This window comes from Aulonocara stuartgranti, assembly GCF_965226115.1.
Source record: "Aulonocara stuartgranti genome assembly, chromosome: 5".
Lineage (NCBI taxonomy): Eukaryota > Metazoa > Chordata > Actinopteri > Cichliformes > Cichlidae > Aulonocara > Aulonocara stuartgranti.
In genome coordinates, this window is record NC_138943.1 from 14,648,615 (window position 1) to 14,662,579 (window position 13,965).

Genomic DNA, 13,965 nt, shown 5'->3' on the forward strand with positions numbered 1-13,965 from the left:
CTGAGGTTGTATTTAACTAATTTTAAAACCTGGATCACTTAATTTTTTATTATGTCCTGACAAATAAAAGCATAGAACTAAAAGAGGGTGTGCTTTCTTTTTACCATGCTGTACTGTTGTTATGTATCCTGGCATCCTTTCACCTGTCTCATTCACTTTCTGTCTAAATGTAATTTAATTGTCATAAACCTGCTTTTGTAGATGTTTGTTGAGGATATTTTCATTTTCGCTTTTGGATATACGTGGATAGGCCTGCAGGCCTGTCTGGCCCACAGACTATATTTTGCCCAAGCGTGACAAAATTACATCAGCAAACATGCAACATGTGTTTACTGATGCACATCTTACATAACAGCACTGCCTTTTACGTAGCTGTACGACAGGACAGGACAACAGGAGGGTTCATTAAAGATGATAAATTATTTTGTTAATACTAAGATAAATAATTATATTGATAATAATAACTGAATAATTGTTTTGTTTTTGCTGTGGCCCATATACTGACGTGAAGAATAGTGCAGTTGGCCCTTGAAGTTGCTTTTTTTTGTTGGAGAGGATTTGTTTGTTGTTGCAATGTTAAAATAAGTTGTTTAAAAAGCAAATAATTAATTGATATGAAGGCAATATGAGCAGAGTACATACATGCTGAGGGATTGGCTGTGTTAGTTCAGTGAGAGAGTTTTTGTAAAGAAAACAATCTTCACTAGCAGTCAAAAACGAATGTGAACGCTTATGTCTGCATTTTTATTTTGTTAAACACAAACAAAATTATAGCAGAAGTGCTGCCAGAAAGAGGGTACCAATTTGTTTATTTGGTAGTTTAATGAATTCCATTTTTTGTCTTGTTATACAATATTTGAAATTTAAAAAAAAAAACAACACTACATTTTTAAAATATTTGTGGGTGTTGTCCTATTTGTTTGTTTGTACTACTTAAACAATAAAGTGGCCCTCCAGATGACGGTGCCAACAGTGGCCCACAGCTCGTTTAAGTTTGAGACTCCTGATCTACATCGTCACTTTACAGACTGGTGGATGAATACGCGTTCTGTTCATTTTTTTCTTTGTTAATAAATTCTGACATTTTAGTTACCATATCTTATTGTATCCCTTTATTTGTCACAGTCTTTATCCCAGGCTGCGGAAAAACACATATTATTCTTACAAAGATCAGCTCATTGTTTCCACTGCTTTTCCAACGACTGAACAACCCCGATTCCAAAAAAGTTGGTGAACTGTGTAAAATGTAAATAAAACAGAATTTACGACGATTCATAAACGTGTATTTTACTCACAATAGAACATGGAAAACATGTCAAGTGTTTCAACTGAGTGAATTTAACATTTTAAGAAAAGTATTAGCTCCTTTTGAATTTGAAGGCAGTAATAAGAGGCTGTGCTGTTATGTGAGATTTGCATCAGTAAATAACTGTCCTGATGCAGCACCTTCCCTTAAATCATGTGGATGGGATGTTACGTTGGTCTAAGACCTGCATGTACCTTTCATAGATACTGATGCACCATCTGAGACACTAGATTTTAACCAGTGCTCCTACTATGGTTAGAATTTGGCTGACATCCACCAAGGTCTTCAAGGTCAAGGTTTATTGGTTGAAAATTGACAAAAATCCTTGTAACCAAGTGTGATGTAGATTGTCAACATAATAGAAAATACCATATAAAGGTTTAAAACATGATGTCACATTTGACCTCTGACCTCACATTTACATTTCGCATCTGCCTTTTTTCAAGCAAGTATTGTCAAGAGAAACAGAATGAGCTCCCTAGTTAGTTAGAAATATACAGTCATTTACAAATCAGTACCTATTGTCCATCATCTACTTCTGCATAATGTTTGTGTAATCAGAGTAAACACTTTTCAAGTTACCCTTATGTGATTTTTACTGCACTGCAAAAACAACTTTTTTAGATTTGGGGTTTTACAGTTTTGAGGTTCTTTACATTTAGCAGCAGTTCGAGTCAAACTTTATTAAAACATATCGAGATATTATGCTAATAGTTCATTATTAATGATTCATTAATTGGAGTATACAGAATTTTACATCAATTAATTTTGTGCTTTTCTTTTCTAAAAGACCCCAAACTGCTGAGCAGAAGAGTATTAACTAAATGTGGTATTAAAAAACAATTCCTTGAAAACATCTTAAAATGTCATCTTATATTTTTATAGAAGACAACTGATTGTTTTTATGTCCTTCATGAATTATTTGAATTGTGGTTTAAACCTGATTGTTCTTTTAATTAAACACTGACAGAAATTCTGCTAACAACGAATATTTAACCTTTAGAAAAGGACAGGAAGTTAGATCCTTACCAAAATAAAACAGACTGTGATGGTGTTTTTTTTTTTCTTGGCCACTGTCTTAAATGATTTTACGTGACTCTTTTGCATGCTATAAACTGCTCTCCTGTTTACTTCCTGTTTTGTCCCCTCGTTTATCTTTCTGCCTGTATTTGATCTGTGGCCATCGTACAATGTTTTTAATGTCCTACTGTAATCCTAACTATTCCCCCATTTAGCGCATGTTTCTTTTATTTTACTGTGAATTTTATTTTATTGTTTTATTCAAACAGTAATTTCCATATTATCAAAGAGCAGAGCGAGTAAAAGCCCAGTGTTTATCAAAATAACACAAAGATACACAACCTCTCCACCATGACAACTTTATTATACAATAAATACAATCAAAGGGACTCTGAAAAGATAAACAAGGTAAGAAAGATTTATGTAATACATGTGAAAAATAACAATAGCCACAATGCTACAGAAACACCTTAACAGAAACATTCACCCAACAAAAGCAGCAGCATATTACGTCCTCTTTAATTTTACTTCATACACCAAGTTTCAACATCAGTCATGTTTCATAAATAACCACTAAATCATGTGTTTCTACTACAATGACAAACGACTCCAACAGTTCATTTGTGAAATAAATGAAATCAGTTAGAAGAAATAACCTCAAATAAAAATGATGAAGATAAAAAGTGGAGTTAAATTTTGATTTTACGAAAATGAAGGTTATAAGGAAGCCGAGAGGGAGTGCAAAGTGCACGATTTTGAATTTTCTTTAGCTTTTAAAATTTTACATTTTTAAAGTTCTGATTAATTTCACCTCCTTGTGCCTTTAAATCATTTAAATAAAACACTCAGAGGTGGAAAATCCTACATCATTTAAACTAAAGGCAACTCGTGTCTACATTAAGGCCACAGCTTGTAAATGGGGAACAAATCACAAATGACGTCTGTTCACAGTTAAAATCATTATAACTGATTGAATTTAACCACTTTTTACATGGTTTGGTTTGGTAGTCTTTTCTAAAATTTCCTATTAGTATTCTGAATGTCTTTTGTCCTCCTCATGCCAACCCATTAAAAAAAATGGAGACATTTTAGCTGACTCAAAACACTAAATGTCTGCTGTAGGAACATGGGCAATATGAAAGACAAATATAGTTTTTGGGTCTGAACAGTGAAGTCCTCACAGTTTGTAAGTGCATTGTAATGGCCACCAGGGGGCGATACCTGTGGCTGCAAAAAGACTGCTTGTCCTACAGATTCTATGCAAAAACATCCCTCTGCCCTGACCCCACTAAACACTCAGGTCATATTGAATAAAACCGTCAGTCCATTTAGTTCATTATGGTCATTTTAAGAGCCCGGCTATCCTTGTGATTGACAAGACATTATCCAATGAGCTGATTGTTTCAAAACAATCAGCTCATTGGTGATGGTGAAAAAAAGAAAAAAAACTGAACTGAACTCGAGGCTTCACAGCAGTAGTTCATTAACCAACGCGTGACGTCCATCTTATGGTGTCTCTATCAGAGATATAACAGCAGATATAAAATACTCCATCTTTGGTCCCTTCTGCTGAGGATTTAACCACAATCGTGTCTGAAATCTCATTCGTCCATATTTAAAAGTGCACAGCTGGGTTCACATGACAGCTGCATGAAGCGCTACATTTGCTGTCAAATGTCTTTGTGATGAGGCAGATTTAACAGTTGCAAAGGATCCTACACGCTCCTTCTGGATTCACTGTTCGCTCATAGAAAGTAAAGCAGAACTCCTCGTCACCCCAACATCTGCTACTGTTTCAGGATCTCATTAGAGAGCCAGTCCAGACCTTCAACCAGACCGGTGCCGCTGACGGCGCAGGATGGCTGGACTGACCACTGCACAGACACAGAAGGATGAAAATATTAACAAGACACAGAAACAATAGGGCTACAAACAGCATTCATCAACGTCTTCAACTTGTAATGAATCGTTTTAGCTAATTACTCTTTCATAATAACTGCATGTGGGTTCAGTTTGGGGCATGGCTGCTTTGACTGACAGGTGTGCCAACACAGATAATACCTGTCTTGTTCTTCTTGTATGTTATTAATCTGTTTCTCAGCACTAATCAGCAAGTCTGTGTGTTGCCCCCTGCACAGTTTATGCAAACCAAGTCACTTTAATCACACTGCTAACCACATGTGGAAGACAGAAAACTCTGGAGCCAAACTTCTCCCATGCTCAGCAGAAGCTGGGGACACCTACCGGCTGTGACACTCCTTTTAAACTCAGGGCCTCGATGATGTCACTGACCGACATGGCTCTGGGTAAATCCTGCTTGTTAGCAAAGACCAGCACGGCCACGCCCTTCAGCTCATCCTCCTGCAACTGCAACAGGACAGTAAAACTAACTTTAACACGAGTCTGATGATGGTCTATTTCAAACTCAGACCTCTGACTGGTACTGTGTGGATTAAAAGCTGAATGAAGCAGTGTCGAAGTACCAAAGTCGTTAAAAGTTAACTAAAACGAAACTAAACTACAAGTAAAAATAAAAACATTCTAGTTAACTAAAGTAAAAGCTAAATTAATGAAAACTGATGAAAAACAAAACTATGGATAAGTTTAAATCTTTTTACCAGTGTGTGCAGCTCCTCAGATGCCTCTTTGATCCTCTCCGGGTCGTTGCTGTCGACCACAAATATCAAACCCTGAAGACAAACAGACAATATTTAAAAGCTCCTCACTGCAGCTGCTTCATAAAACACAAACACAGACTCCTGGGTTAAACGCCTGTGTTTACAGCAGCAGTCTCACCTGTGTGTTAACGTAGTAATGTCTCCACAGCGGCCTGATGATCGTCTGACCACCAACATCCCAAACTGTGAAGCTGATGTTCTTATACTCCACAGTCTCCACATTAAACCCTGCACACGCACACACACACGGAAACATGTTTATTATTATTTAACTCTTTTATATTTCTCTCTCATAACAAGATGGAGGTTAAAAATGCTGACCAATAGTTGGGATCGTGGTCACGACCTCACCCAGCTTCAGTTTGTACAGCAGGGTGGTTTTACCTGCAGCATCCAGACCCACTGCAGAAACACAAACAGACACACACAAGTGTTACTGTTGAAAACACAACACATATTCAGCTGTCAAATATGAGTTTGGAGGCAAAGGATGCAGACATGTTACTTAAGTAAAGGCAATACATAAAATATCCACTTAGAACAACTAAACAAAGTTGACAAAAACCACATACGATCTTAATATTGCTCAGTTTTTTTGTTTTTAGCTTGCTTTTTTGTTCTTAATGGGTTTTTTTAATTTAATTAATGGATTGATTTTTCTTTCTTTGTTCAGGCCACACAAATAGTAATTAGTAATAATAACACTTAGAATATGTAAAGAAAATGTCTTCACACTGCAGAGGAAGTTCTCACATATTTTACATACTATAGGTGAATTATAAATATAAAGATCATTACTGTTAATGTTATTTTCACTTTGTAAATAAGAAGTAAGCAAAAACTGAGGCGAAAAATGGCAAAAACTGCAGAGACAATAAGAACCAATAATCTTGAAAGCTTAGATAATTAAACTACACGAGACTCATGTCAGTTTAAATTACATCACAATGTGTCAGAAAGAATAAAATTGCATGTTGTTGTCATAACAAGTATTAACTCACCCATCAAAATCCTGACGGGATGCTTGGAGAAGAGCCTGGAGAAAATGTGTGAGATGATGACGCCCATGGTTCAGGTAAGCCTCAGGTAGAAAGTGTCTCTCAGGTAGAAAGCCTCTCCGCTCGCTGTGCCTCTTTGTGTCTTTGCATGTGTGTGTCGGTGTTTTATAGCGCTGCATTGTGTTGTTTTGCTCTGTGTATGTGTTATCCATGGTGTCATCAAGACTGCTGTCAAATCTGGACACGGTGGAACTAGCAACAACACCGGAAAACACTGGAAAACTCAACTTCCGCTAATCCAGCTTTCAATTTAAGAGCGCTTTCGAGCCGTTGGAATTGTTGGAAAACAGAATCAGAGATATCAGAAGTTAGAACAATAAACTCAGGAACAAGATTACTGTTACACAGCACCGCAACATTTTTACTTAAATTATGTCATGGAAATGCAACAAAACCTGATTGAACAATTGAAAGATTGTTTTATTCATATGCAAAACAAATTTAATTGTTCTGCGCATTAAATTGCAAAACATTTCTTTAACAAAATGGGAACAGAGGAACAAAAACACTGTAATACATCTTCCATTTTTACCTTGTTTGCTAAAGTTAAAACTCTAAAGTTTTGTAAAGGCAACTATATGTGAAATGAAAAATTGTGCTCTTGATCCTCAGTTACCACTTTTTGATAAGCAAGTGTTTATTTTCTTAATGTGAGTAGATTGTATGTGTTAGTTATGATCTCCAGTCAGGTTTCAAAAGTCATTTTATTGCTTAGTTGGTTCCAAATAATAATAATGATAAGAAGAAGAAGAAGAAAACGAAACAATTCCAACGGCTCGAAAGCGCTCTTAGTTTGAAAGCTGGATTAGCGGAAGTTGAGTTTTCCAGTGTTTTCCGGTGGTGTTACTAGTTCCACCGTGTCCAGATTTGACAGGAGTCTTGATGACACCATGGGTAACACATACACAGAGCAAAACAACACAATGCAGCGCTATAAAACACCGACACACACATGCAAAGACACACAGAGGCACAGCGGAGACGCTTTCTACCTGAGAGACACTTTCTACCTGAGGCTTACCTGAACCATGGGCGTCATCATCTCACACATTTTCTCCAGACTCTTCTCCAAGCATCCCGTCAGGATTTTGATGGGTAAGTTAATACTTGTTAGCTTAATTATCAGAGCTTCCAGTATGCCGAGTTCTTACTGATATCGCTGTAGTTGTAGTCCCGTACAAGCAAAGTCTGCAGTTTTGTTAAGTTTTCTCCTCACTTTTTGGTTGTTTCCTACTTACAAAGAGCAAATAAGTTTAAAAGTTATGGTTTCTTTATCACCTACAGTATATATCTATAACATCTGTAATTATCTGTATAGTGCATCTGTTTGAGGGGTTTCTTTGTGGTGACTGATTCAAACGATTTTCACTCAAAGGAGACTATAAAGTCATTTTATCTTATCTCAGTTTAGGATAAGCTTTATTAGATAGTTAAGGTTGACCTTGAATATATTTGACTTTTAATTATTAATTAATCGTTTCAGACTTATATTTTTCTTTACTTATTAAAAAAATATTACTATGACAATCAAGCGCAAGCAAACAAAAAACAACAACATGTCATTAACAACGTAAAGAAACTTTTTCTTATACTGAGCAACTTCAGAAGAAAGCTGTTGTGCAGTTTTTGCAAACTTGAGCCTCAGCTTTGATTCATTCAAATTTCTTCTAATGAAAAAATCTTTCTGGGACTCTATGATGCCCACAGTTTGCATTGCAAATGAATATTTTTACATAGCCTGCCCTTATTTGCTGTTGCCATATTACATAATACACTGAATACACTGGAATGTGAAGAATAATAAGTACTACAGTATGTGTGGCTAGGTATAAGTATTATGTACTTTTATTTGTATTACAGGTACTTAACTGATGATGGATTACATACAGAACCTGTGTTCATCTTATAAAATATGACTTGTTATGTTAAGTGATGGTAATCAGCTGCAAGCTATATAACTAAAATACTACTTTACGTTAATGCATCAGCAGCCATAGAATATAATTGATATTACTGATGTGTAGCATAACAATACACAAGGGAATGTTCTTGTTTTTGTTCTTAGACTCTGCTAGAGCAGCTTTGCATGATTGACAGTTCCAAATAATCCTTATTTGTTTAATACTGGGCCTTGGTGCAGCCAGGTTCATCCTCTGTCTGAGGCAAGATGTTGTAGTTCCTCCCCGTCTTCTTCCTGTTCTAGCTCTGTTCTAGGATGCCCTCTGGACCCAGTGGAGGTGGTGAGTGACAGGAGAACGGCGGCTAAGCTGTCATCCCTGTTGGACAACATCTCCCACCCCATGCAGCAGACTGTGACAGCACTGAGCAGCTCCTTCAGTGGGAGACTGCGGCACCCACGGTGTGGGACGGAGAGATTTCACAGGTCTTTCCTCCCCACTGCTGTCAGACTCCATAATAAAGACTTTAACTGATCAAGCACACACATCCATACATGTGCAATAATACTAAGTGCAATAATCCTTTCTGTCATCGTTGTATTTTTACTCAGTTGTATATAGTATTTGTATTTGTATTCTATTTTTATCTTATTGTATATTTATTTTATTTTATTCTACTGTATATAGTATTTTATTTTATTCTATTCTGTACAGTTGTGTACTGTATTTATTCTTATTGTATTCTAATTTTTGCCTCATAACTTTTGCACTGTCCACTTCCTGCTGTGACAAAACAAATTTCCCAAGTGTGGGACTAATAAAGGTTATCTTATCTTATCTTATCTTATCTTATCTTATCTTATCTTATCTTATCTTATCTTATCTTATCTTATCTTATCTTATCTTATCTTATCTTATCTTATCTTATCTTATTGGCTGCCCCTCAGAAACTAGGGGTTCTCAAATGAAAGTTGTTCTAAGTGGATATTTTATGTATTGCCTTTACTTAAGTAACATGTCTGCATCCTTTGCCTCCAAACTCATATTTGACAGCTGAATATGTGTTGTGTTTTCAACAGTAACATGTGTGTGTGTTTGTGTTTCTGCAGTGGGTCTGGATGCTGCAGGTAAAACCACCCTGCTGTACAAACTGAAGCTGGGCGAGGTCGGGACCACGATCCCAACTATTGGTCAGCATTTTTAACCTCCATCTTGTTATGAGAGAGAAATATAAAAGAGTTAAATAATAATAAACATGTTTCCGTGTGTGTGTGCGTGTGCAGGGTTTAATGTGGAGACTGTGGAGTATAAGAACATCAGCTTCACAGTTTGGGATGTTGGTGGTCAGACGATCATCAGGCCGCTGTGGAGACATTACTACGTTAACACACAGGTGAGACTGCTGCTGTAAACACAGGCGTTTAACCCAGGAGTCTGTGTTTGTGTTTTATGAAGCAGCTGCAGTGAGGAGCTTTTAAATATTGTCTGTTTGTCTTCAGGGTTTGATATTTGTGGTCGACAGCAACGACCCGGAGAGGATCAAAGAGGCATCTGAGGAGCTGCACACACTGGTAAAAAGATTTAAACTTATCCATAGTTTTGTTTTTCATCAGTTTTCATTAATTTAGCTTTTACTTTAGTTAACTAGAATGTTTTTATTTTTACTTGTAGTTTAGTTTCGTTTTAGTTAACTTTTAACGACTTTGGTACTTCGACACTGCTTCATTCAGCTTTTAATCCACACAGTACCAGTCAGAGGTCTGAGTTTGAAATAGACCATCATCAGACTCGTGTTAAAGTTAGTTTTACTGTCCTGTTGCAGTTGCAGGAGGATGAGCTGAAGGGCGTGGCCGTGCTGGTCTTTGCTAACAAGCAGGATTTACCCAGAGCCATGTCGGTCAGTGACATCATCGAGGCCCTGCGTTTAAAAGGAGTGTCACAGCCGGTAGGTGTCCCCAGCTTCTGCTGAGCATGGGAGAAGTTTGGCTCCAGAGTTTTCTGTCTTCCACATGTGGTTAGCAGTGTGATTAAAGTGACTTGGTTTGCATAAACTGTGCAGGGGGCAACACACAGACTTGCTGATTAGTGCTGAGAAACAGATTAATAACATACAAGAAGAACAAGACAGGTATTATCTGTGTTGGCACACCTGTCAGTCAAAGCAGCCATGCCCCAAACTGAACCCACATGCAGTTATTATGAAAGAGTAATTAGCTAAAACGATTCATTACAAGTTGAAGACGTTGATGAATGCTGTTTGTAGCCCTATTGTTTCTGTGTCTTGTTAATATTTTCATCCTTCTGTGTCTGTGCAGTGGTCGGTCCAGCCGTCCTGCGCCGTCAGCGGCACCGGTCTGGTTGAAGGTCTGGACTGGCTCTCTAATGAGATCCTGAAACAGTAGCAGATGTTGGGGTGACGAGGAGTTCTGCTTTACTTTCTATGAGCGAACAGTGAATCCAGAAGGAGCGTGTAGGATCCTTTGCAACTGTTAAATCTGCCTCATCACAAAGACATTTGACAGCAAATGTAGCGCTTCATGCAGCTGTCATGTGAACCCAGCTGTGCACTTTTAAATATGGACGAATGAGATTTCAGACACGATTGTGGTTAAATCCTCAGCAGGAGGGACCAAAGATGGAGTATTTTATATCTGCTGTTATATCTCTGATAGAGACACCATAAGATGGACGTCACGCGTTGGTTAATGAACTACTGCTGTGAAGCCTCGAGTTCAGTTCAGTTTTTTTTCTTTTTTTCACCATCACCAATGAGCTGATTGTTTTGAAACAATCAGCTCATTGGATAATGTCTTGTCAATCACAAGGATAGCCGGGCTCTTAAAATGACCATAATGAACTAAATGGACTGACGGTTTTATTCAATATGACCTGAGTGTTTAGTGGGGTCAGGGCAGAGGGATGTTTTTGCATAGAATCTGTAGGACAAGCAGTCTTTTTGCAGCCACAGGTATCGCCCCTGGTGGCCATTACAATGCACTTACAAACTGTGAGGACTTCACTGTTCAGACCCAAAAACTATATTTGTCTTTCATATTGCCCATGTTCCTACAGCAGACATTTAGTGTTTTGAGTCAGCTAAAATGTCTCCATTTTTTTTAATGGGTTGGCATGAGGAGGACAAAAGACATTCAGAATACTAATAGGAAATTTTAGAAAAGACTACCAAACCAAACCATGTAAAAAGTGGTTAAATTCAATCAGTTATAATGATTTTAACTGTGAACAGACGTCATTTGTGATTTGTTCCCCATTTACAAGCTGTGGCCTTAATGTAGACACGAGTTGCCTTTAGTTTAAATGATGTAGGATTTTCCACCTCTGAGTGTTTTATTTAAATGATTTAAAGGCACAAGGAGGTGAAATTAATCAGAACTTTAAAAATGTAAAATTTTAAAAGCTAAAGAAAATTCAAAATCGTGCACTTTGCACTCCCTCTCGGCTTCCTTATAACCTTCATTTTCGTAAAATCAAAATTTAACTCCACTTTTTATCTTCATCATTTTTATTTGAGGTTATTTCTTCTAACTGATTTCATTTATTTCACCAAAGAACTGTTGGAGTCGTTTGTCATTGTAGCAGAAACACATGATTTAGTGGTTATTTATGAAACATGACTGTGATGTTTAAACTTGGTGTATGAGGTAAAATTCTGGGTGAATGTTTCTATTAAGATGTTTCTGTAGCATTGTGGCTATTGTTATTTTTCACATGAATTACGTAAATCTTTCTAAACATGTTTATTTTTCCAGATTCACTTTGTCATTATTGTATAATAAAGTTGGTGGAGAGGTTGTGTATCTTTGTGTTATTTTAATACACACTGTTGGAATTTCCAGAGGGAGTTCACAATAAAATAAAGTAACATGCACTAAATGTTCACTGCCATGATATAGATAAAGTAAAGTAGGTCGACCTTTGCAAAAGTGTTTCCTTCTCACCTTCACCTACTCCACTATGCCTGAACTCTATTCTTCAACTCTCTTTTGTCTCTGTTTTGCTTTTTTAATGGACACATGGACACATCATTGCTGCACCTTGGGCCCATCTGCCACACATCTCTCCCACTTTCAACTTTCTCATGCAGTACCACAGCTCCTTTCTTGATACCCTATCGTATGTAGCTTCCACAAAGAGAAAGAACTTCTCAAAAACACTCTTAAACAAAGCATCTGTGATGTTCTTTCTTGTGAAACCACAGTGCTGCTCATTGATTGTTGTCTCTTTCCCACAGTCCAGCCTCACATATAACTCACTGTAAGCCTTTTCCTTTGCCTCCCAATTCTACTGTCTATTTTCTTCATCTCCCTGACTAGCCCACATTTTCCTTGCTAAACTCTTTCTTTAATCAGAATCAGAAAGGGTTTTATTGCCAAATGTTGAGCAGGTTTACAACATTAGGAAATTGCTGCGGTGCTTCAGTGCAAACATACTGTCATAAATTACGCTTAAATAGACATGAAAATAAAAATAAGAATAAGAATTAAAAGTAAATACTTTCCTGTCCTCCTTCATTTCACCATCAAGTCTCCTTGTCCTCTTGACTCTGTTCAGTGGATACACCAAACAGCTAGTGGTGTTTCATTCTACTTGCACTTATATCTTGGACTCTATTGCACCATTCAGAACTGTGCGCGCTAAGAATTCATCAGAACCGTGGTTGAACGATTACACCCGCTCCCTCAGACGCGACTATAGACGCGCTGAAAGGAGATGGAAAAAGGACAGATTGTATGTTTCCTTACAGATTTTAAGGACTCGTCTCTCTGCTTATCAAGAAGCTGTAAAAACTGCAAAAACACAATTTGTCTCAAACTTAGTATCAGCAAACGGTCATAGGCCTCAGGTACTTTTTAACATTCTTAATCGCTTTTTTAGTTTATGTGATAATCCTGGAGTTACTTCTTCATCAAGTATGTGCGATGATTTTTTAGCATTTTTCAATAACAAGATCTTATCGATTAGGGCCCTTGTTTTGTTGTCTGTTGTCTCAGTTCAAAGCCCTCCACCTGTGTGTTCAGCTGTCTTAGAGCAGTTCGATCCCGTCTCCCTTAAGGACCTGACCGCGATAGTTAGTGGCCTAAGATCATCACACTGCCCCTCTGATTCTCTTCCCCCGAGTCTGCTCAAAAACACTTTTAATATTGTTGGCCCTTTTATTCTGAAATTGATTAATACGTCCCTTACTACAGGCTGCGTCCCACTATGCTTTAAACAAGCTGTAGTTCAGCCTCTTCTTAAAAAACAAAACCTGGACCCAACTGTTCTGTCTAATTACAGGCCCATCTCAAAGCTTCCTTTTCTATCTAAAGTTTTGGAGAAAGTGGTCTATCTACAGTTGCAGGCACACCTCGATTCTAATATGATTTCAGAAAAATTTCAATCTGGTTTTAAATCATTACATAGCACTGAGACAGCACTTTTAAGGATTTTTAACGATATTCTCTTAACTATGGATTCTGGCAGCCCTGCTGCCCTTTTACTGTTGGACTTGTCAGCAGCTTTTGACACGGCATCCTGTTATCACGGCTAGAATCGCATGCTGGCCTAAAAGGATCTGCCCTTCAGTGGTTTCGCTCCTACTTGACAGAAAGGTTCTTTTATGTCAATATGGGCCCCCACAACTCCAAATTAGCTCCTCTTAAATACGGCGTTCCTCAAGGCTCTATTTTGGGTCCCGCCCTCTTCGCACTCTATTTGCTGCCATTGGGCTCCATCTTCTCGCGGTACAGCATTTCATTTCATTGCTTTGCGGATGATCTACAGATTTATCTACCTTTAAAATCAGGATCAGATCAACCGCAGCTCTTATTACGCTGCCTTGACGACGTTAAACAGTGGTTATCATTAAATTTTTTACAGCTAAATGAAAACAAAACTGAGGTTGTCATTTTTGGCAATTTCAATCATATCGACAGCACGTTGGGTACCCTCTCCTCGTATTGTAAAACACATGTAAAAAACCTCGGAGTTTACATTGATGGTTC

General features: G+C 37.6%; 2 protein-coding genes across 2 annotated transcripts; one reads left to right on the top strand and one right to left on the bottom strand.

Moving 5' to 3' along the window:
* Positions 1-2,697: 2,697 nt before the first annotated feature.
* Positions 2,698-6,494, bottom strand: LOC309706175 (ADP-ribosylation factor 4-like). Its single transcript, XM_082532466.1, has 6 exons — positions 6,006-6,494; positions 5,326-5,406; positions 5,123-5,232; positions 4,945-5,016; positions 4,571-4,693; positions 2,698-4,200 (listed from the first exon to the last, which is right to left on the bottom strand). Exons 1-6 carry the CDS (start codon positions 6,070-6,072, stop codon positions 4,114-4,116), a joined length of 540 nt encoding a protein of 179 aa, XP_082388592.1. The 5' UTR covers positions 6,073-6,494; the 3' UTR covers positions 2,698-4,113.
* A 377-nt stretch (positions 6,495-6,871) lies between these two features.
* On the top strand, positions 6,872-11,764 carry LOC309706061 (ADP-ribosylation factor 4-like). The gene is made up of 6 exons (XM_082532278.1): positions 6,872-7,157; positions 9,070-9,150; positions 9,244-9,353; positions 9,460-9,531; positions 9,783-9,905; positions 10,276-11,764. The coding sequence occupies exons 1-6, from the start codon at positions 7,091-7,093 to the stop codon at positions 10,360-10,362; spliced, it is 540 nt and encodes a 179-aa protein (XP_082388404.1). The 5' UTR covers positions 6,872-7,090; the 3' UTR covers positions 10,363-11,764.
* The last annotated feature ends 2,201 nt before the right edge of the window (positions 11,765-13,965 follow it).

Bases quoted from the DNA above. Each gene is read 5' to 3' on its own strand.
- LOC309706175 (XM_082532466.1), bottom strand. From the start codon at position 6,072: ATGGGCGTCATCATCTCACACATTTTCTCCAGGCTCTTCTCCAAGCAT. The intron at 5,407-6,005 runs GTGAGTTAATAC...GTGTTTCTGCAG, and splicing joins TCCCGTCAGGATTTTGATGG to TGGGTCTGGATGCTGCAGGT. The intron at 5,233-5,325 runs GTCAGCATTTTT...GTGCGTGTGCAG, and splicing joins GACCACGATCCCAACTATTG to GGTTTAATGTGGAGACTGTG.
- LOC309706061 (XM_082532278.1), top strand. From the start codon at position 7,091: ATGGGCGTCATCATCTCACACATTTTCTCCAGACTCTTCTCCAAGCAT. The intron at 9,354-9,459 runs GTGAGACTGCTG...GTTTGTCTTCAG, and splicing joins ATTACTACGTTAACACACAG to GGTTTGATATTTGTGGTCGA. The intron at 9,906-10,275 runs GTAGGTGTCCCC...GTGTCTGTGCAG, and splicing joins TAAAAGGAGTGTCACAGCCG to TGGTCGGTCCAGCCGTCCTG.